The sequence below is a fragment of the Durio zibethinus genome, chromosome 19 (assembly GCF_047325235.1).
Source record: "Durio zibethinus cultivar Kanyao isolate XHJ-2024 chromosome 19, ASM4732523v1, whole genome shotgun sequence".
Taxonomy (NCBI): Eukaryota; Viridiplantae; Streptophyta; class Magnoliopsida; order Malvales; family Malvaceae; genus Durio; species Durio zibethinus.
Genome location: NC_143180.1, coordinates 24,023,210 through 24,046,564, shown reverse-complemented (window position 1 = coordinate 24,046,564; position 23,355 = coordinate 24,023,210). Strand labels below are relative to the sequence as shown.

The 23,355-nt window shown below is 30.2% G+C and overlaps 3 protein-coding genes and 1 pseudogene across 5 annotated transcripts; 3 read left to right on the top strand and 1 right to left on the bottom strand.

The window, feature by feature from the left end:
• The first annotated feature begins 3,160 nt into the window (after positions 1-3,160).
• LOC111309662 (uncharacterized) lies at positions 3,161-5,537 on the top strand. Its single transcript, XM_089748210.1, has 3 exons — positions 3,161-3,248; positions 3,685-3,899; positions 4,773-5,537. The coding sequence occupies exons 2-3, from the start codon at positions 3,735-3,737 to the stop codon at positions 5,052-5,054; spliced, it is 447 nt and encodes a 148-aa protein (XP_089604336.1). The 5' UTR covers positions 3,161-3,248; positions 3,685-3,734; the 3' UTR covers positions 5,055-5,537.
• Positions 5,264-12,802, top strand: LOC111284117 (uncharacterized; annotated as a pseudogene). The gene is made up of 11 exons (XR_016330440.1): positions 5,264-5,432; positions 8,595-8,966; positions 9,077-9,291; positions 9,619-9,943; positions 10,099-10,314; positions 10,847-10,939; positions 11,016-11,107; positions 11,496-11,613; positions 11,740-11,825; positions 12,073-12,124; positions 12,214-12,802. The product of XR_016330440.1 is annotated as an uncharacterized LOC111284117 (transcript).
• A 405-nt stretch (positions 12,803-13,207) lies between these two features.
• On the bottom strand, positions 13,208-15,996 carry LOC111309661 (annexin D3-like). Its single transcript, XM_022908661.2, has 6 exons — positions 15,729-15,996; positions 15,476-15,621; positions 14,737-14,964; positions 14,389-14,601; positions 14,200-14,289; positions 13,208-13,602 (listed from the first exon to the last, which is right to left on the bottom strand). The coding sequence occupies exons 1-6, from the start codon at positions 15,877-15,879 to the stop codon at positions 13,399-13,401; spliced, it is 1,032 nt and encodes a 343-aa protein (XP_022764396.2). The 5' UTR covers positions 15,880-15,996; the 3' UTR covers positions 13,208-13,398.
• A 4,085-nt stretch (positions 15,997-20,081) lies between these two features.
• Positions 20,082-22,708, top strand: LOC111309660 (S-adenosyl-L-methionine-dependent methyltransferases superfamily protein). Of its 2 annotated transcripts, XM_089748896.1 has the most exons (4): positions 20,082-20,308; positions 20,378-20,816; positions 20,903-21,043; positions 22,253-22,540. In XM_089748896.1, exons 1-4 carry the CDS (start codon positions 20,222-20,224, stop codon positions 22,405-22,407), a joined length of 822 nt encoding a protein of 273 aa, XP_089605022.1. In that variant the 5' UTR covers positions 20,082-20,221; the 3' UTR covers positions 22,408-22,540. The 2 variants fall into 2 exon arrangements, with proteins under 2 accessions (XP_089605022.1, XP_022764395.2); XM_022908660.2 differs by having other exon boundaries at positions 20,378-21,043; positions 22,253-22,708.
• The last annotated feature ends 647 nt before the right edge of the window (positions 22,709-23,355 follow it).

The following is a 23,355-nucleotide window of genomic DNA, read 5'->3' as shown; positions in this document are numbered from 1 at the left end:
ATTTAAATTTTAAATTTTAATAAATATAATATTATAATTTATATTAATTTACTATTGATGGCAATGATTTTTTTACGATTTAGTTGAGTTAAAATTTTTTATTTTTATTTTATTTTCAAGATGTAACTTTTTTTTTAATATAAAAAATAACTATAAATAGAATATTAACCATCCTTAAAGAGTGTTTTGTTAGCAAAATATTTTTGCTTAATACACTATTTTCACTAAATGCAAGAAAAAATAAAGATTTTGCTTGACTTTTTAGAATGATTTAGGGTTCATTGGATCGTATTGTGTCTGAGTTACGGCGTGAATATATCACTTTTTTGGGACATATCATGCGCGTGCTTATCACTCGGAAAACAATAGGGCGGTGTGATTGGTGCACTGTACCTGTGGTTTGAGACTGACCCTTTTAAGGGGTCCAATGAGATTTTTTAAATCCAGTGCAATATTTGTTTTAAAAATTCCTTATTTAAAAATTTTTTTTGTCATATCCTTGTAATTATAGTGTTGGCGACAACAATGTCCTTACAATTTAAATATTTTTCTTCTTTTTTTTAAAATTATATTAATGTAAAATTTTTTAAATAAATTTATTAATTTATTATATTATTATTAGATATATTATTATTTATTTATTAACATAATTATTATTTACTATAAAAATGATTTGATAATTTTTTATTATTTATTAATTTTATAAATAATAATAATTTAAAATTATTATTATATATAAATTTTAATTTAATATTTTTAATAATCATTTTCTTTTTTCACTATAATTTATTTTATCATTATGTTATTTTTACATCTAAATACATATTTAATCATTTATTTTAATTTCATCATTATAATAATTAATTTTACTTTTATTATTATTTTCAATCTCATTTAAATTGATTTCATCCCTCATATAAATAGATCTTTAAATGGTCAAGCCTTGAGCCAATCTTCTAGTCGTGTAGCAATTAGCTTTGATCAATGTATATAGCAAACAGTTTAAAGTAAATTACTAAATGAGAGATACTAAATTAATCATGTAACTCAAAGACAGAAAGGAAAGAGAAACAAAATGAAAATCATACATCTGAAGCCTGCTTGCAAATTTAATTACTTATTAACTCAAACACTTGTTCAATGAAGTTGAAAAAAAGCAAGAACTCCAATTCCTCACCTAATTACTATGTCAAACCCTACCATGTAGGATGAGAATAAAAAGCAAGAACCCATTGATGAACACTTGAGTAGCTATAGTTTCTCTCCATCATTGATCAATCCATGGATGAGTTGATTCTTCAACTTTTGTAAATAATCAAAGCCTGAAGAGTGCTTTCTTCTCTTCTTCAGGGTACCAGCCTGCTGCTACTTGATGGGGTTTCCATTGTGTTTCTGTAAAGAATGATATCAATGAAAATGAAAGCAAAGAAAGGAGCAGATTTGACAGAAAAAGAGAGGAGAAGGTGAAAATCCATAACAGTTAAAGATGAAGAACAAATTAACAGCAGAAAAAAGGCAAATAGAAATATATATGAGTGAGAGATACATGTTATCAAAGGACAATATCTCAATTCTCAAGAAAATAACAAGGAAAAAAAGCAACTAATTACAGAGAAAATAAGTAGGGATTTGTAGCAGTTGAAGTAGTAGTTGTGTTCTGTTTGTTGTTATTTGTTTGAATAGTTTTGTAATAATTAAGGAAACTCTTTTTTTAATAGTAAAAATATAAAAGCAAACATTGTCTTGAAAAAATAAAATATATAGACTTGTACATCAGTATGAGTCAGCTTCATTTAACTTGTTATCATGGACTTATTTGATGTGCATGGGTGGTTTTTTTTTTTTTTTTTTTTTAATTTTATTTATTGGGAAAAAGGTTGAAATCCTACTCTTTTTAAGTGAGGAGAGACATACCTTATCTGGGTTAGTTTATATTTGCGATTAAAAAAATTAAATTAAAAAAATGTATTTAAAAATGCATCGAGAAAAATATAAATTAATAATTTTAAGTATTTAGGTGTGTTGTAAAAAAAATATTATGTTGAATTGAAATGTCCAAAAATGTACATAAAATAATAAAAATTTAAAAATATGAAAATAATAAAATCATTTTAGTCACAAAAATTATGATTAAATGCTAAAATATCTCTTTAGGATTTTTTTTTGTTTGGATTTGCAAATCAGATTTTTAAATTAAAAACTCATTTTTTTTTTTGTTATTTGGTATTGAGGTTGGGATTACAAATAATTTTTGAATGCAAAAACTATTTTAGATTTAGAAAAATGAAAATAGTCTCTTCAAAAACCAATATGATTTATCAAAAGATACAAGTTATGCAGCATAGCCAATCTAAAAAAAACTTTCTTTAAGCAAAAAAAAAAAAAAAACCTCAAACCATCACATTCAATATTCCATCCCACCAATTTTGCTTGGACTATATTTCAAATACCTAAGTTGGAAAAGATATCTATCTAGCCTATGAGAATTGAGGAGTCCTCAACTTTTGAAAATTTCAAAAGGGTTAATATTATGAATTGTTTTTAAATCTTAGTAAAATATTTAATATAATACTTAGATTATAAATTTATTAATTAATATAATACTTATTGTTAACATGATTAATTTCAAGTGATGACACTTGATAGATAAATAATTATAATAAGTTTATAATTCAAGTACTGTATTAAAAATTTTTAAAATTCGAATATCATATTAAAATTATATTATAGTTGAGGACCATTTATACCATTATTCATTTTCAAACCCATTAGAACACGAATGTTTAGGCAAATAAGAAAAGCTATAAGTAACATTTTTATTGAATAAAAAATATTAAATATTTAATACAATTACGATGAAATTTTTTACTTTTATAAGCAGGTTTTAAGGTTTTCACGTGTCTATTTCGTTATAAGAAAATTATAAATTAACATATTCAAATCCAATTCAACAAATTTCTATTAATCCCACATTTTTTTGGGAAAAATTAAGTTGAAAAAAGAAAAAAAAAGATTTATATATTTTGCCTTAAGCCCAGTTTGGTTGTTTCAATTGGATTCAATGGAGACCCAAGACCCATTGCTTCATTAACCCAGAAAAATTCTGTTTCAAAACCTATTGACTTACTTGGGCTTTGAATCCTAGCAGAAAACCCAAAAACCCACACTCCAAATCACTGCCCCCATTGCTCTGTTCTCTTTCTCAGGACAAGATTTGGGTGTTTCATTGCTTCAGCCTTCAGCTTCAGGTATTTTTCAATCTCTGCTTTTTTTAAGCTTTGAGATTAATTTTATGTGCTTTGGTTAAAACTTATTGTCAATTTTTCTTGATGAGTATTGATTATTTCGTTCAGCTCAAGAGTCTAAAATCAATGTTTGAGGATAATATTAATATATTATCATTTTCTGGTTTAGCTTTGAATTTGTTAATGTGGGTTGTCTTATAGTTTAAATACTTGTTCATATTTCAAATTAATACATGATTGCTCACTATAATGTGTAACTTCGCAATCTTATTTTCGCTTGTTTTTGATAGTATTGAGATTTTTTAATATATTAGTTAGCATTATTGTTTACATTTTGATTCACTCTCATCATTAACCAAGCCATTTAATTTGATAAAGGCATTCATATATATAACTGGCTTTCTTTCATTGGTGGTTCCCAAATTTTTTTGTTTTATAGGGTTGGTGGTTTTAGTTTTTGAAGCGACTGAGAGAAAAAAATGCCTCTGTATGCTTCCATTGAAGCCCCATGTGAAGAAGGAGGGGCTGATGGACTTGGTAGCGCGAGTAGGAAGACATGTTTATAGCAGAAATGGGGTTCTTACTGAGATCAAATCATTTGGGACCATTCAATTGGGGTATGGCATCAAGAAGCTTTCTGGGAGATACTACCAGGTGAGAAAATTTTACTCTCTAATTTTTTTAAAAAATAAAGGTGCACGGTATTTATGAATGGAGATTTGATCCAGCTAAAATTCTGTATTAATTGTTTGATTTTGCCTTTTTCCTTTGAAGTTTATCCTGCTTTGATGTGGATTTGTTTCTGTTTGTAAAGTTTTGATTGTAATGAGTATTGACTACTGAACTTTGAAATGGAATCAAGCTTTGCTTTATTTAAAATAACCTGTCTTTTCTTTTGGTCGTCTGTAACCAGCCTATGAGCCTAAGCAGATTGTATAATGTTCAAACATTGTTACGATTCAGAACAAAAATTGGAGTTAACTCCAATAGATACAGTTGCAATGAAAAATGGAACATGTTAAAGATCAGTCAATATGGATATGGTGGTGTTTTGTTTTCCATTTTAAGATATTGGACTTGCTATGGTGGAGTTCATCTTAATATGGGAAATATTAGCATACTATGTTATGATATGTATTTATTTCTTACTTTCTTGTTTCACTGTTTGAAACTGGACTTTGGTTGTAAAAGGAAAGAGTCTTCTCATATGAAACTTACTACCTTAACATGAAAATTATTGATTTATATCAGTAATGAAGGAGAATTTATCGATTTATCTACTTTCTGGTCTCAATGTAAAGTATTTTGCTTAAAGCAACCAGGTGAATATGTATTGATGATCATTCCTTAAGTCCAAATTCTGTCTTTGTGTGACTATAAGTTTCCTGCTAACTTGTTCTGTAGAAAGTTTCTTCATGAGCTAGAAATGTGTTAGAAATGTGTAGACGAATTGATCTTTATGGCCTAGAAATTTATTAATAAAAGGATCCATTGAACTAACTGCTGCTTATATTATGTATGGTACAGGGCCAACTCATGCAGATGACAATGATGGCCACCCCCAATATCAATATCAATAAGGAGCTGCAGTACTTGAACAAGGAAGACAGACTGTTGCGTTGGCTTTTAGTTAAACATCATGATACAAAATATGGGCTGGAGCTCCTTAATGAAGATGATGGTGAAATGGAGCTCAGCAAACTCCCTCGAGCCAATTTATATGTTGATGAGGACATTGATGAGGATGACAATAATGATGACAATGAATATGAATATAATGAGAACCCAGAGAATGGCGGAGAATACTGACGGGTAAAAGATCTTGATAATCTGAGGATAGGGAAGAACACTGATAGATAATAGAAGTTAATAGTCTATGTTCTTTCTTATTGTCATTTGCTGTATTTCATTTGAATTTTCTGACTTATGGTCTGCCTGGGTCTTAAGCAATCAGAAGAGATACAGGGAATTGAGGCCATATTTCAATTACTTAGCCTGTTACTTTGAGCATTGGATTCATGTTTCCAGCCTTGACCACTTCCCTGTTATTAAGATCCTCCAATGCTATCCAAAACTCCCTCGAGAAGCCCTTCCTCTCGTTTCTCCACTGCTTGTCAAAACTAGATATGGACATATGGGTTTCTCAATTGAGGCAGCAGAGAACAGGGTGGGAATGGCAGCATGGAGGTGCACTTTTTGTTGGCAGATAACCTGCTTGGTGTTTTTAGTGAGACTGCAAAATTTGACAGAAGAATAAAAGTAGAAGTGCTAAACTGGGAGGTTCAGTTTGAATTACCTTGGATCCGAATCATTTTTAAGTTCCAACTATTTTTCAACTATTTCAAAGTTCGAGCCGAGTTTGAGTTTAAATTCCAGTTCAAATTTTTTTTTCATAAGTTTTACACAATCAGAATCCAACTTGGACATTTTCTACTAAATTGTTAATTGGTTCTTTTTTCAAACTTTTTCTTCTATGTATGTCATTTCATTTTGTCTTTGGTACTACAAATCTTTTTTTGCTGTTTAACCTCCAACTGATCTTCAATGTAAAAGTTCAGTTGTAGAAAAAACACTATATGAACAAATAAACCTGCAATTTTCAACCATGATTGTGATAAATTATTTCTAATAAAGGACTGCATCCAAGTTATGTCCTGCCATAACTCAAATAGGTATTTGTCTTTTGAAGTCAGCTATTTATTTCCTATGGTATTCAGGTTTAGCCATTTCTTATATGTCATATGAACTGCTTCCTCCATCTTAAATTATTTGGGTAATATTAACTTTCACCAAATTAAAAAAAAAAAAAAAGTTTTGATTTTGATGCATTTAATATTAAAATTTACATAAAATTAAAGTTTCATGATTTTTAATATTTAAAAAATAATTTTAAATATAAATGTAAGAGTTTTAGATGTTCAAAAATAATAAAAAAAAAACATAATTTTGAAACATCAATATATATATATATATATATATATATATCTTTCACATAATTTTTGTGCAAACTCCAAAGAAAAACCATTGTGCATGATCCAACCACTATCACACATCTCTCACATGATAATTAAGTATTTTTATTATCTTTTCCGCATTTGATAACAAAGGATATCATAGTTAGAAACAATATCTTCTAAATGCTTTAATGAGTTTCATATTACTATCACTATTAGTAAGATATTGGAGAAAATTTAAATTTAGTACAAGATAAACATATGAGTGCATTTTAGAGAATATTATGAGCGGAAAATTTATGGCAAAAATTATTATAAATAAATAATTTATCGCTGCAAGTTAATTGGCTATCTAAAAATTTTTCTTCAATTTTGTCAGTTTCTTACAAGTTATTTACCTGATAATTACTCTCTCTCTTTTTTTGTTTACATGTATTTTTTATTTTTTTTCTTTGTTATTAAATTTTTCTTTAATTGTTACCTAATGTCATTCATAATTTCTTCTAAGCAAATGGAGCTCCATAGCTTTGCAATCTTCTATGCTTACCAATGCTCTGTTACATGGTTCCTGGAGAATTTTTCCCACAATTTCCTTTTTCTCTGCTGAAATCTTTATCTTCTCTGGTGAAATTGAAAAGAGAAAATAGGTGGGTGAGTTACATTTATTCTTTTATTGTGTAAAGTAATGGCAAAATTGCTTAGAAATTGAGGTTATCAATGGCTGTTATCGAGTCAAACCTCTTCTCTTTCCCTTATTTATATTAAAACTTTATCATCACGATGTAACAAAAAAAAAATTTAAAAGTAAATGTAAGAGTTTCATTTTAATTTATTAAAAATTCATTAGTAATATTATTATATCATTTCTGATTTTAGTTTTACTGCCTGTGCTATCGATTAATCTTTATATTTATATAAAGTTATGGCTAGTACCACAAGGTTAAGTCAAAGTAATACAGCATAAATTGAGTTAAAGAAGAAATTGTTTCAGAAAGGCTGAAAAGAGGATGAGAAAAAACTGAAAATGGATTTGATTTGATTTGATTTGGATTAAATTTAAATTTTAAATATATATATTAAGTTTGGATTAAATTTAAAATAAAAAATAAAAGTTAAAAAAATAAATCAAATTATATATTTTTATTAATTTATAAATATTTTAAAATTTATAAAATAAAATAATTAGTTTATATTTAAATTAATTTAAATATATTAAAAATTATGTTAAAATAAAATATAAAAATAAAAAATTGATAAATTAAATAAATTAAATTCATTTTAATTAGAAATGCATAAAAATTCGATTCAAATTTGCATTGAATTTAAAATATTTATAATTTTATGCATTATTTAAAAAATTAAACCGAATTCATTTTGATCCGACAATACTGCCACTATTGCTATTATTGTTAATAAATGAACGCATTCGATTTATTTGGCTGACTTAAAAAATTTCCATCGTTTAAGGCATGCGAGAGCAATTGTCAATCTACCATCTAAAATTAATTTGTTAAAAATTAATATCATAGTGTTACTTTGTTCTTTCTAAAAGCAGTAATGAAGAACTAATTCTTAATAAATTAATTTCATTTCCGTCAAAAGAGAAAAAAAAAGGCGAAGGCAAGTTTTTTAATGGAAGTTAGCAGGATTTGAAGTTGATGTAAGATTTAGTTTAGCACTCTCCCATTTTCACTTTTCTCAATCTCTTCGAAGGTTGAGCCTAAAACCCATTTTCTATTTTCTCAATTTCCTTCGTTGGTTTGGCTTAAAATCCTTTTTTTTTTTTTATCTCATCACCAACTCTTTCGTCGGCGTTGAAAAGGTGGCTGTTTTTCCTACGGCCGGTCAGTTTGATAAATTATTTTGGTTTACTAGCGTTTTTGGCCCACAGTTTATTTGAAGTTGATTGAGCTCATCATCAAGGTAATAATGAAAAAATGAAAACAAATAAAAAGATAAAAAAATTTTAATTTAAGGCATCCAAGCTAACTTTTTCAATGTGATTTTTGTTTTGTAGGTGAATTTATCATTCATTTCCTCAATGAAGTTTGTAAGTCTCTTGCTTTTTCTCTCTCTTCCTTAGAGATAAAGTTTTAAGATTTCCATTTGGTTTTTTCTTTTGTTAAATAAAATTGTAATTAATTAATAATGAACAAATATAATCACTATATTTTACCGCCAATTCTGCAAAAATCATGAATTTTGTTAAAAAAAGAACCTTTTTTTTTTAATTTTTGATTCTTCAAAATTATGTTTTTGGTTTTGTATGCAAAGGCACTTTTTATTTGCTTTTGGAATCAAATGGTACTTAAAGCTAACATTATTAATTAAATGAACTTGTTGCTGAGCCTGTAAGTTGGTTTATATGTGTGTGTGTTTTTGAATTCTGGTCTAGAGGAATTCATTGAGTTTGTGCTTTTGCGGACATGCCTTAGTAAGGGTTGTGGTTTCCATTTCCTATTATGCTTAATGTATCCGGGTTTAGGATTTTACTTGATTGCGCCTTGGACCTTTCATCTCTTGCTATTTTCACTCCTGTTCCAGTTGCTCCTGGGGCCCATGGGTCTTTGTATACGGACTCGGTTGTTAGGAAAAAGAAGAAGATCAAAAAAACTTTTGATGCAAATGATTTAGTACATGCTGAGCCTTGTTATAAAACTGTAAAAAATTTGCACCTATGCGATGCTTCCTTTATTGATTGATCTCAACTCTTATGGGCATGCTTGGCTTGCCATTTCTTACTCGAACCAAGGACTTTTCTGCAAAGGTAACTAGAGTTTGGGAAGTGTTTCATTTTAAAACAAGAATATTAAATGTTGATATTTGTTAGCCTTAGCTGAAAGTTGTTTGCTGAGCTTTGCTTTTTAACCTGGTCAGGTATATGTGACTGAAGCAACAGCGAGAATAGGACAGCTCTTGATGGAGGATCTTGTTTCAATGCACATGGAATTTAGGCAATTTTATGGACCTGAAGATTCTTGTTTCCCTCAATGGATGAGGTGGGAAGAGCTTGAACTGCTTCCATTAGAACTGAAGAAAATAGTATTAGGCAAAGATTGTGAGGAGCATGGAGCTTGGATGCCTTTGTACGGGTAATTATCATGCCTTAGATGATATGTTTGTATTTATGTGTAGATTAATCTGGTGCACCTTTTGATTTCAAGGCTTGTAGAAGATTATGTTAGTTTTCACGTCTCAGTTCTGATTAGTCATGGTTGAGTTGAGATCCTTTCCATAACAAATTCAGTTGGTGAATTTGTAACTAAAACTGCTTTTAGAATGCTAAACAATTCTTTAATTTGTATGACCACCGATCTCTGTTGCATCTATTAAATGCATTTTCTATCCAGATTTAATCCTTTACAGCTTTCTGAATGTAGAAGTTGATTTATAAGAAATTAATGGAGTGTGCTTTTCAGTGCAGTTGATTTGAAGGATTGCATGAGGAAGGTTCAAACACTAAAATCTGCAGAAGAAGCTTGCTACAATGGAACTTTGATCATAAAAGCACTCAGCTCTGGTTTGGAAATAGGGACCTGCAATTGGACGATAAATGGTCCAAAAAGAAATATAGCTTATATTTCAAGCTCTATCTTTGTTTCTACACATGCGATGGATTTCAATTTCCTTGGACTTTGTGGGAATGATTCGATAATATATTCAGATTTCTCATCCCTGGGTGCTACAGAAAATATGGAGAATGATAATACTTACTTTGATCCAGTTACTCTCAGTTCATCAAATGTTCGGTAATTCTGCTTTTAGGTAATGATATACTAATTTTGCTGGGATGCTTTTTCTGTTAATGAATACTATATATATATATATATATATATATATATATATATATATATATTAGATTGCTAGTATGGTAGAATTGAAATTCTATGTCTCATGAGTGTAGTGATGGTGTCAACAATTTGGAAGAGATGGCTGTATCCTTACTCAAGGATGATGAAAGTATGGAGGAAATGGAGAAACTAGCTTTTCTATGTTCCTGTGCCCTTGATTCTGTTAAAGCAGGTGGATCAGTTCTTGTTACTATTGATCGGCTTGGAACTGTTCTGTGCCTTTTGGAGCATATGTCACTTTTGTTGGAGTCTTCATCTCTAAAAGTATTCATTTTTTTCTTTTTTTCTTTCTTTTGGGTTAGCGTGTGTAGCTACTCCTTTACTTAAGGACATTTGAAGACATATAGATGCCGAGGCTTAGAGTCAAAAGAAACAAAGGAGCCAATATGAGAGAGCTATAGAGAGAGAATTGTTGTTTCACAGCTGGAATCATTGTTTGTAAAAATTATTGTTTCTGCATCATAATGAATTTCTGCTAACTAAAACTGAAGTGGTCTTACCCAGATATATGGTTGATATGATACCTTGGTATTGGGGCCTGCACCTTTGTACATCTTTGATAATCACAGCGTGAGGCAGGCCTTGGCTTTGTCCACAGTTTTAAAACCCAAGGCTTTTATATTGGTAGGCATTTTAGAGACTAAAATCTATTTGAAGGCCATGGCCTTATAACTTAAGTTCTCTGGTTGAGCAGTTCTTTAAATAGGAGAAAAATTAAAGATGTCTAACTTGTATACTTTCATTACATCAGTTCATGCTTCTTTGCTAATTCATATGCTATATATCTGTGGTGCAGGTTCCCATATACATTATATCTTCTGTGGCAGAAGAATTATTGGCATTTACCAATATAATACCAGAGTGGCTTTGCAAGCAGCGGCAAGAGAAGGTACATCTTAATAAGTGGCTTATTGTCTCAATATAAATAAAGGACCTTTTTCATTCTCTGTTTGTTGGTTTGGCAGCTTTTGTCTGGTGAACCATTGTTTGGACATGTCAAGCTCATAAAAGAGAGGAAAGTTCATGTGTTTCTTGCAGTTCATTCACTTGAATTATTGTAAGATATGCCCTTTTGTTTCTGTTGCTATTTCCTGCTGATGGTTCACCCTTATAAGTGGAAAATGTTGACTGAAGCATGCTCTTTTCATGAGTTGTGAGAAAATAAGTCTTAATTTGAGGGTTGTCGATTACTTACAAAGATACTTGGTGCCACTTGTCATATGTTTAACCAAATGCCAATGCCTCTTTTCCTGCCCACTCCAAGTACTACTAACATAAATTAGATTTCAATCTGAAAGAAAGATGTATCAGGGAAGTAAAATGTAACTTACCGATAAATCATTAAAATGGCTTTAGAACTTTGTAATCAGTTTGGAATGGTTAACGACTTTTTTGGTAATCATGTATCATGTATTTCCTATAAGACCCTAACATTATGTACATAGAGCCAATTGGCAGGAACCTTGTATTGTGTTCTCTCCTCACTGGAGTTTGTGGCTTGGTCCAGTTGTTCATTTGCTTCGGCATTGGTGCTCAGATCCAAACTCTTTATTTGTCCTTGAGGTGCTTCCTTGCATCTATGCTTTATCAAAGCATCTACAATATTTGTTTATGGCCGGTTATTAAACTTAATATGATCTTATTATGAATGCTTTTGAGCAATGGAATAAATTTATGTGAATTTTGCAGAGTGGTGTTGATGCTGACTTAGCTCTCTTGCCTTTCAAACCAATGGCAATGAAGGTTCTTCAGTGTTCCTTTCTGTCTGGAATAAGGTTTTTATTGACTCCCTCTCTTCCCCTCGCAAAAAGATGCACACTCACATACACACAAATAGTATCCGTAAAGAATTTTAACACTAGTTAGGATTATCTTTTAAGCAAATTCCTCGTGCTTGCCCTAATGTCTGATGACATGGAATGTTTTATTACTACATCAAATTGTTTGCTTCTTCGTACGAAAGAAATGTTTGTCTCGGGGTTTAGATACTATTGCATTTATGTTTCTGTCTTTTTCTGGCAGGCTGCAGAAAGTTCAACCCTTACTAAAGATATTGCAGCCAAAATTAGTTCTGGTGGTCTATTCTACTTTTTCTGATGTTTGCTTTTCACTTGTATAAGATTTTATTTTTCTAACATCACTTTCTGCTGCTGCTTAAGACAGTTTCCAAAGGATTTGAGCTGCAAGATCCAAATTTCAGAAGCAAATGCAACTTTTCTCTACTCTGAAAATGAAACATTACATATACCAAGCTTGAAGGAGAACACGGATATAGAGATTGCAACCGATTTGGCTTCCAAGTTCTACTGGAAAACGTTGAAAAAGGAAACAATCACAAGGCTGGAGGGGGAGCTTTTCATGGATCATGGCAAACATAGGTTACTTTCTGAGTTCCAGCCAGCAGACTCCAAGCAGGAAAGACCATTAGTACACTGGGGTTCACCAGATTTGAAGAGGCTTCTGACTGAGTTGTCCAAGATGGCAATTAATGGAACCATAAAACAAGTCATGGATGATGCTAAATCTGAAAATGCTGCTGGTATTATAGACATCCATGATCCCGAGAAAGCCTTGATCAATGTTGGAGAAACTGGTACTGTTATAATTGCTGATGATGAGAATTTAGCCTCTAATATTGTCAAAGCTATAGATATAGTTTTGGGTGGCATTTAAAATGGAACAAAACTCTCTTTCTATTATATTATTTATTTATCCATTTATAAATGAAAGCTACACTGGCATATGTGTTTCAGTTCTCTTCTGGATTGCAATAGGGATCTAGGATATGTAAAGTAATAATGTCACAAATGGTTTTAAAATGTTAAATATAATGCATGAACTTTAAAAATCGTTAACGTTATACTTAAACTATAAATTTGTTAACTAATGTAATATTTATTTTATTTGTGATTAGTTCTAAAAATGACATGTGGTGATCAAATAATTTCTTAAATATCGCATTAATTAATATTTAAGATATCACAATAGATATTTTAAAAGTTTGAATATCTTATTGCATATTTTAGTATAGTTCAAGTATTATTCCTAACTTTAACCCATGTATAAATGAAAATGGCTTTATGATGCTGGGGACTGATTTCAGTTGGCAGAGAATTAAAAACTTCATGCTGTAAACGATCAGATAGAAACAGAGAAATCATCAACGAAACCTATGGACAAGCAGTCAGACTTGAAAACAGATAGAAACAATTGAGACTTAGGAGTTTGATACGGGTTTTCTCTCTTTTTTTTTTTTATATGAAAGGTTTTCCCATTACAAATCATATTAAACCACCAATGCAAACAATCCATGGTCTCCAATTCAAAGTGTAAACATGACAGAAGGGATCAGATCTTGCCACCAAGTAGGGTCACCAAGAAGTTTCTGTAATCTCCAGATGTATCCCCTATAACTGCATCATCAAGGTTCGACTTGTAAATGTTGAAATATTCTCCTCTTACTTTCATCATGTCAATTTCTGCTCTAGTGACAATGGCTCTTGTTAGTGAATCTTCATCGGTTCCCAGCCCAATGATGGAAGTTCCAACAACCTGTTCATGGTTTGAACAGATAAGAAGCCACTCCAAACAGAGAAAAAAACAAAACAAGTCTGCTAAAAGTACACCCAAAATTTAGGTTGAAAGCAGTACTAAACACAAATCCACATTTTTGAACACTCAAGTTTTAGCAACAGAGTGGCCTGATACATATTCTCATCTCTTCAATATGAGAAATACTGGAACATCACTGAAGTGTTTCTTTATCTTTATATATACACACACACACACTTGAGATTGTTAAGAATCAAATCTGATCACGGAATTAAGAGTTCAATACTCTACCAACAGACAATATAATTGATGGCACTAATGTGTTTCTTTGGTCATGCTAATAGGTAAAAATATTCTATTTTCCAAAAGATTGAAATTTAACAGAGAAAAAAAAAAGATAGAAAAGTTCAATTTCATCTGTTAAACCTTTCTTGCTTTGAAAGGATTCAATCATCTAAGATAGTACTATCTGAAAACTATATCCAGAACTGGCAAGAATTTCCTCTTATATACCTATTTTTTTTACAATAACTATGGTTCAGAAACATGGCTCTTCTGGTTTATTAACTACTTAGATAGAAAAAAGGATAGAATCACCTCTGCAAAGTGCTTTTCTGGAGAATCTATGCACAAAATAACCATTTTCAGTAGCACTTCCAAATCACCCTTCCCAGATTTCATGATGTCCTGTCACAAGAAATCCTCAGTCAAGAGGAAATGATAAAAGATGAAAAATAGAAAGAAAATGTTATATATATAGACTACATAAATGCTTGGAAGCAGAACCTTGTCGATAGGATTTCCATATTTTTTCTTGTAGCATTCAAATGTTGTCCGGAGTTGATTGAAATTTCTTGTCGAGAGTATATACACTACATCATCATGAACTAACTCCTTTGTTTTGATAGCCTCATGTAATCTATCTGCCTCTAAGTTGGCTACATCCATGTCCGCCACTTCCTTGTCATACCTGTAGGAAGTTACTAAGCCCAACAAAATCTGTGCATCACCAAAATTAACAAGTCAAATGGCTGTTTTTCAATCTCTCAAAACACCAATATAAATGAAGTTGCAGTCAATTACAGGTTAGTGTTCCTTCTTTATCTGGTGTGTATCGATTCTGAGTATAGTTACCTTTTTGAGGGGTGCAGATACTGAAGCTATGATATCTTCTTCAAGTGAACAATCAAAGAGAGAGCAATAGGCCTGCCTCACTGCCACAAGATGCTGAGGAGACGATGCACATGACATCTCAACTATGATTTCTAGCTGCTTAACACCCTTCTTCTTTGACTTCAATGCTTCATTTGCCAGTTTGGCATCCCTCTCAGGAGGATCATATGTCCAAAGAATGACAGCTTTCTGTTAAACATGAAAAATTTTTATTGTTAAAATATGACCATAGGATGTTACCATTAGTTTTTGGAAATGAAATGCTTCTTCGAAATCAGAACAGTTCAACAAGTTGAAGAATCATTCCAGGACTAAAACCAAGCCTCCTTAAAAAAATTCAAAACCTCAGTGAATTGGAAAACGTACTCTAAAGGCGGGTCTTTTCCTATATACATGTTTGATATATATGTATACATTTGCTTTAAGGAAATACAAGCTGCAAGAAAAACAGAAGCCTTAATTATTCTTCTATTGATGTGAAATCATATGATTTGATTCCTCTTTCTGGTAGCAGCCTAGATCAGAGTTATAACCTGGCCTAAAATGTTTTTGATTTGTGCTATTCTAACTTCACAACAATGAGATTTCAAGGTTCTGATCTTCAAGGGTTTGCTGCAGAAATTTCAAATTTTCAATAGAAAATCATTGATCTTAATTGAATCAACTAAACAGCTATGTTGGAATGCACAGTATAACATACTCTGAAATCACCAGAAAGTTCAGAATTGAGAGCATCAATAAGACTTTCATTGTAGAGCTGCTGATAAGTTTCTCTAATTTTCTTCCTTTGACTTGCATTTCTGTGTCCTAATATCTCAATTATCCCTTCCTCATCTGTCCCCAATCCTGTAAACAAATTTCCCAATAACATCAACAACAATATCATAAAAATTATCTTAGATTCTCAATAAACAAAGGAAAAAAAATGAAAAGAATGGAGATAGAGAGGAGACCTTGAAAAGCTTTCTTGAGTTTCTCAGAGTCTTCTTCTGGAGGAGGAACGACATCTAGTACTTTAACTGAACCCATTCCTTCAATCTTAAAACTAGATTCACGGATATGGGCTTTTGATTTACTTGTGAAAAGTTTCTTAAAACTCTTCATTTTGTTCACTGATTTTTTTCAGTTTCTTTCTTCCTTCAGTTTCTGTTGTTTTCTATGCTAAATATCAGTACTTGTAATCTTTATTTTTGTTGGATTTTCATACCATTTTTCATAATTAAAAAAGAAAAGAAAATGAAAGGAGATTAAAGCCATTTTATTAATAAAAAAAAGTAAGGAAAATGAAAACAAATTAAAAAGCTATGATACCCTTTGGTTTTGGCATATTTTTCTTAACTTTCATGAAGCTTTTGAAATTTATGTTTGGTACCTAAGAATATTGATATTTCCTTCAATTCGTAACAACTTTTGCTAGTTATCATTCACCATTGAATGCAACATTTAAGAATTCAGTAACATATCAGTTTCCATGAGTTAATTTTCAACTTTTAAAGAAGCTTTTACTAAAAGGTAAAATCTTCAGTAACGTATCATTGAATCCTAGAAACTTACAGTTTTAAATTGAACTAAGAATATTTTTTCAATAAGTTAAAAAAATCATGTTTTAAACACGTCCGACCGTTTGATTTAATTATTGTTGATGATGCAAATCTCGCCATCTTCAAATCTCACATGCTATATTTTATTTCTTTGTGATATATATAAAAAAAAAGTGAAAAATGTGTGTCCCCTAAAAAAATCACATGTGCCCTTTAAACACACTTACAATCTAAGTGGGTGAAATTAAAATAATCCACATTCCTTCCAACTTTTTTATGAGTGTAATCGAGTCGAATCGATGCAGTGAGAAGTTCGATTCACAACTCGCGATTCAATATTTGATTTAAACTCAATGTAATTTTATTTTTCAAGTTCGAACTCGATTCGTGATTTAATTTGAACGACTTAAATTCACTCGATTAAACTCGATTAATATGTAAAAATAAGCTCGATTCGTATACTCGATAAGAATTCGATTATTTATGCTCGAACTCGAACTCGAACTCGAATTTGAAATATTTTATTAATTAAAATAATAAAAATATATTTAAATATAAAAGCTCGATTAGACTCATGAACTACTCGAATTAAATATAAGAATACTCGAATTCGACTCGATCGATAAATCGAATTACTCGAGTTCGAGCTCGATTCGATTATTATCGAATCGAATCTAAATTTTTTTCGAATCGAACCCAAATAACTTGTAAGTAATCATGTATCATTTACATCCTTATACTTTCCACGATCACAAAATAAATTAATTTGATATTAGAAATGAAGTGAGTTGAAAATAATAATAATAATAACTTGCTTAATTTAAAAAAAAAATTGAAAATCTTAGCTGTCTATGATACTTTTCTCAGCAGGACAGCTAGTCAATGATTAATTATACATGGCTCCATCTGGGACAACAAAGGGAAGTAAGAATAGACCCTTTATTCCCAATTGTGTTTTCAAAGTGACAAAATTCAAAATTCAAAAGAATAATTGCAAATTATAATGTTTTTAGGCAAAGTATAGGCTAAACAAAGAAAAAAAAAAAGAGTGATGCATTAGGAAAAGTAGAGGATTGCGTAAGAAATTGATAAAAATTGCAGTTTGGAACAAAGAAAAGAAATTAAAAAAAAAAAAAAGAATGAATGAAGAACTTGCTATCATATTATGACGGTCCACACCACCTAAGTTTTGATTAAAGTATTAATTATTAATTCGATAAATATAGTTGCAATGTTTCACGTGACTAAAACGTATGGTTTCTTCGATTCCAAGTGTTAGTAGCAATGAAATCTTAGCTAATAATTTTAGATACATCGAAAATATCTTGTTTCATGTCATGAACATGTGACATTCATTCAAATCAATCTATTTATAAAAATCTTTCATCGTCTATTAAAAATCTTATCTTGAATTGAATGTTAAATTTTTAGTTTAAATTTTTTCAACAATACCCTTTGTCAAAATCCTTTTCTGGCTTATATTTTGCATGTGACCTTTAGTTGATAATAGAGGTTTTTATGGATAGATTCGATTTAAATTTGAACCGAATTTAGATATAATATCAACATCTTACATGAATTATTAATTAATTTTTTAATTATGATCATTGTTATTATAATTTTTTTCCTTTTTTTCAATATAATTAACCTTAATATGTACTAAAATGACAAAAATAGCCTTCTAGGTTGATGTAAATATATTTCTTCTTCTTTTTTTTTTATATATATAAAAGGCCGTAACTTAAATCTTTTTAATTATGGCATTTTAAATTACTTTAATTTATCTTATAAGTTCAAAAAAGTTATTGACATATGTATGAAAGCAAGAACAACAGATTTCTACATTGTTGTAGGCATAGCTAATTTGATCATTGAAACTAGCAAGTTTGTTCTTTGATTAGAAATTTATAAATGATCAATATTAGTTCATCTTCTTTTCAAGACTTCAATTGATCTCTATGGAGGCAAATTCAAACCATGAACACAAGAAATCTATGAGAAAGGGATGTTTCAAGTTGTTCTTTGAAGATGAAAATGGACTTGAGCTATTAGATCAATCTATCATAAAAATTTTCGAATTCGAAATCAAATCATTTTGGATGTGTGTTGCATACCTTAATTATATTTGCATATGTTCATCAAAATTTTTAATATTACATTTAACTTAAAAAAGAGAGTCAAATTTGTTCATAATTAGTATATTCCCTTATTTTCTATTCCTTCTTCAAATAAAATGAAAATTTAAAAAAAATGAGAAAAGAAGCATCATGAACTCAATATCTATATATATGCAGCATACAAAAAGCTCAAATATATAGCTTTTTAGGTAGTAAAATCTACATGAATGACCTAGCAAGAGGGTATGGTAGATTTTTTGTTAAAGGAAATTGATTTTAATGGCGTTTTGTTTAAGGATTGAAGTGTAAAATTAAATATTTTGTAAATAAAGAAGGCGAAAAAATGCACCTATGTAATCATAGATAATGCATTCTCACACCTAAAAAAGATTAAAGTAGGTTTAATAATGATGGGATTCTTTGCATCCGTTTTTTTTTTTTTTTTTTGATATTGGAAAACTAGAATTATAATTAGGGTTGATAGCTCAACTCAGAATCTACGGGTTTCGATTTGATCTGATCTCATAAGTTCGATTTTTTTTTTGAAAATTGAGTTTCGGATCAAGTCAAGTCGAGTATTATGAAAGAAAGATCGGGGTTGGGTTGGATTCGGGTATTAGGTAAATCCGATCCGATATTTATATAAAAAAATATTTTTTAATTATTTATATATTTAAAAAATAATATTTTATATTTTAAAAAATAATATTTTATTAATTCCAAATCGAATCGAATCGGGTACGATTTATATAATATCGGATTCGGATCGAATTTGAGTATTAAAAAATAAAAAAAATTTTTGATAGAATATGAATACAAATTTTGTAGTTATAAAATTAAGTCAGATTCGAGACGAACAAAACTCTGCACTGACCCGTACTCATTGTTAACTCTAATTATAATGCATGAAGATTTATTTTGATAAGATTTTTGGATAGAAGAGAATGTTACGAATCCTACGTCAATAGGAGAAAGAGATGTTCCTGAACTTATAAATCATGAATCTTTCTTTATTTAATAAATATGTCTTTTGTGTTGGAAATGTGGATCCGTGACACTTAGGGCCAAAGGTAAATGAAGATGTTGCAAAATTTGAAAGCTGACATCCTTTCCAATGCAATCTAGAATACTGATAAAAGGAAACCTATCGCGGACAAGACACAATCATGATCCTTGCTACAGGGAGCAAACCACGTCCTCAGGCAGTATATGAACACTCCAACAAAATCTGTGGCAAGAGCGTCCCGAAGGCTTTGCACATGTTTATATAGCCATGCATAATACGATCAATTATGTTGCTACGACTCTTCATTTTTCTGAAATAACCGTATCCAATACTTTGTTCCAAGTATGTATATGCAATTCGTAGGTCTCATACGTATAGACCTATGATTCGTCCCAATTAATTCGTAGGTCTATACGTATGTATGTATGCAATTTGTATTTTGCAAAAAAAAAAAAAAACTAAAATAGTATACTTGAATACTTGATAAGGGTAGTGGGCCTGCCTGGATCCTCCATCAAGTGTTTTATTGTGAGAACTTTAGTTAAAGATAAGATTTCAACTTGCAAAATGATGAAGGCGACGCATCTCCCTCTATCAATTCCCTGCATACTTGTTTTATACTACGCACAAGTTGTTGGTTGAACTATATCGTTGGACCTTTCTGCCTTTCAAGAATACAAACCTATTGTTTCAATAACAAAACCTCAAACATTTTAGAATCATATATACATATAATTAAACTCCATGATAAAATCTACTGACTGCATTTTTCAAGCATTTTGATGGAAGATAAAAGCCCAAGTATGGAGTCATATGCTATGAACGGAGGAGTTGGACCTTACAGCTACGCCCAAAACTCCTCGTACCAGGTTTAGATCTTTAACTTTATTAATACTGACGATTATGGTTAAATTGAAGCATGCCCTACTATTTTGTAGAGAGGAATAATGGAGGCTGCCAAAGGGATGATCAAAGAGGAAATCGCCATGAAACTCGACATTCAACAACTTTGTTTAGCAGCTTCAGAGCCATTCAGGATTGAAGACTTGGGTTGCTCTTCTGGACCCAATACAATTCTAGCAATCCAAAACATACTAGAGGCTTTAGAGCACAAGTTCCAAGCTCATGGACCAAGCCCTCGAACTGATCCTGAATTTCAGGTCTTCTTTAATGACCAAGTTGGCAATGACTTCAATTCTCTGTTTGCATCACTTCCACTTGGGAGAAATTACTATGCAGCTGCTCTTCCTGGTTCTTTCTATGACCGCCTGTTTCCTACGGCCTCCCTGCATTTTGTTTACTCATCATGTGCACTTTGTTGGCTCTCCGAGGTGCCCAAAGCGGTCGTAGACAAAACTGGCCCTGCCTGGAATCAAGGTAGGATTCATTATACTGGTGCACCGCAGGAGGTTTTTGAAGCTTATTCAGATCAATTTGCCAAGGACATAGACTCGTTTTTGCAGGCAAGAGTGAAAGAGATTGTGGCTGGTGGGTTGATGGCACTTGTTATACCCGCTGTTCCGGATGTGATCACCCACCCTCAAATTACAACAGGATCAGAATTGGAACTCGTCGGTTCTTGTCTCATGGAGATGGCAAAAATGGTAACTTTCAAATCTTTTGTTCATTCAATAATAATTCCAAATCGAGTTCTTATTAGACCCATGCATAGATCAAGTCGGACCGACTTTGGATCATGTTTAGATAAAATATTAATAAGCTTAAGATTTGTCCAGATTTGTATGAATTTCATTTTGATGTTTAGATTCGGCTTGAAAGTGTAAGAATCTTATTTTGATGTCTAGGCTCAATCCATTTAAAAAAAAAATTGATTAAACGATCAAGTCTATCCACATTTCAATTATTTAAATAAAAAAGTAAAAAAATTATAATAAATATTAACTATACTAAAATAAATAATAAACAAAATAAAGCCTAAAAAATAACTGTATTAATTCAATTGATATTTGGATGAGATTGGTAAATATAGACATAAAATATAGACATACACACATATTTACTTAGTTAACTATTAATTTTTATATAATATAAAAAAATATATAAAAATTATTCAATCGAGCTAGATCTAAATCTTAAATGTTATGCTTAATGTTTGATTCCAAAAGTAAATCTAATTAGAGATGTTAATTTTATTCATATTCAATAAAAAATTTACTATTTTACTTGAATAAGGATGAAAATAAGTATTATATTATGAGAATAAGAGTATATGATTTAAATTTTTATTGGGTATGTAAATGAAAATAGATAATATAGCATCCCTCCCGCACTTATACCTTATATAAATATTTATATATATTTAATAAATAAATTTTTTTGTAAATAATATAAATTATTTACTAGATCTAATTGGTATTGTCATGTTTACGGTTGACCTCCCCCCCCCCCCAAAAAAAAAACCTTAGAAAACAAGAAAATTAAACAAAAAATAAAATTTCTTTGGACATCTCAAAATTTTCATATGAGCACGAAAAATTGGAAAACAAAAATTTTAAAAGAAATATTTTCCTTAACACTTTTAAAATTTTCTTCTCAACAATTTTTTTTTCGTTAATAAAATTGATAAATTTATCGGTAATATCATATATATATATATATATATATATTATTAGTTGTCACTTTTAAAAAAAGTTCTTGAATCTAACATTACCCAATTCATTTTTAAACAAATTCTAAAATTTATGTGTAAATTCTCTCCAATTTTAAACAGATTTTCAAGCTTTAGCAAGTAGCTTGATCGGATTTAATTATTATCGGTGTGAAAAGAACTTATCAATTGGGTTGTGACGCAGGGAATGGTAAGTGCGGCAAAGGTGGACAGTTTCAACTTGCCTATTTACTACACATCCCCGAAGGAATTACGGCAAATTATAGAGAGAAATGGAAGTTTCAGCATCGAGAGAATGGACATCTTGACCAACCCAAAGCAGCACATAGCCATGCCTGACCTCCAACATCGAGCCCTGTACATGAGAGCTGTCCTGGAAGAACTCATTGCGAAACACTTCGGAATTGAAATCATTGATCAACTCTTCGAGATATACTGGAGGAAACTTTCAGAGTCACCCATTTTCTTGAACCCAGATTTCCAGAAAACAATGGCAATCTTCGTCCTCCTCAAGCCTATTGCAAATTAATAAGGAATATTTATTTTTTTTTCAATAAATGAAAGAATTGCTGTTTTATTAGCTGTTTCATTTGTAACTAGAATTTGCCTTGAGTTTAATAAATTCGTAAATTTTAATTGAATCGACGATTTATTTTAATTTTGAAAATAAAATAATTTTTTTTACTCTTAAAATTTTTTCGGATGATTATTTAATTATTTGATGATTTTTTAAAAATATGAATGTGATATTTAATTATAATTATAATTTTAAAAAATTAATTAAATTTGCTTTGTCATATTTTCTAGTTAGTATTTATCTTTTACATAGAAAAGATTCATTTAGTCAAAATTATTATTTTATTCCATCAAAACAAACTTCAAAGGATAACATAGCAACTTCACTGTTCCAAGGAAACTGCCACGAGAAACATACGTGTACATTATTATCTGATAAAAAGCGTTGAAAGCGATGGTTCGCTCGTGGAAATATTAAAATTATTTTTTTATTTTAAAAATATATTATATTTAGTGTATTAAATTTGAATAGAGAAAAAAACAAAATAGTAAGAAGTGTTTTACTTTTATTTTTTAAAAATATTTACCGATTTAATTCAATTGAAAATCACATTATTTATTTAAATTTTTCTTGAATTCGTAAATTTAAAAATCTGATTAATATATATAATTTTTTTTAAGGAGATTAATATACAAATTTTTTTGTTTAAAATTTTTTGATATTCGAGAATCATTTTAAATTTTAATTAATTTTGAATTGAATTAGATCGA

Bases quoted from the DNA above. Each gene is read 5' to 3' on its own strand.
- LOC111309662 (XM_089748210.1), top strand. From the start codon at position 3,735: ATGCTTCCATTGAAGCCCCATGTGAAGAAGGAGGGGCTGATGGACTTG. The intron at 3,900-4,772 runs GTGAGAAAATTT...TGTATGGTACAG, and splicing joins TTTCTGGGAGATACTACCAG to GGCCAACTCATGCAGATGAC.
- LOC111309661 (XM_022908661.2), bottom strand. From the start codon at position 15,879: ATGAAGAGTTTTAAGAAACTTTTCACAAGTAAATCAAAAGCCCATATC. The intron at 14,965-15,475 runs GTATGTTATACT...CATGTTTAACAG, and splicing joins AACTTTCTGGTGATTTCAGA to AAAGCTGTCATTCTTTGGAC. The intron at 14,290-14,388 runs GTTCTGCTTCCA...TTCTTGTGACAG, and splicing joins ATGGAAATCCTATCGACAAG to GACATCATGAAATCTGGGAA.
- LOC111309660 (XM_022908660.2), top strand. From the start codon at position 20,222: ATGGAAGATAAAAGCCCAAGTATGGAGTCATATGCTATGAACGGAGGA. The intron at 20,309-20,377 runs GTTTAGATCTTT...ACTATTTTGTAG, and splicing joins CCCAAAACTCCTCGTACCAG to AGAGGAATAATGGAGGCTGC. The intron at 21,044-22,252 runs GTAACTTTCAAA...GTTGTGACGCAG, and splicing joins TCATGGAGATGGCAAAAATG to GGAATGGTAAGTGCGGCAAA.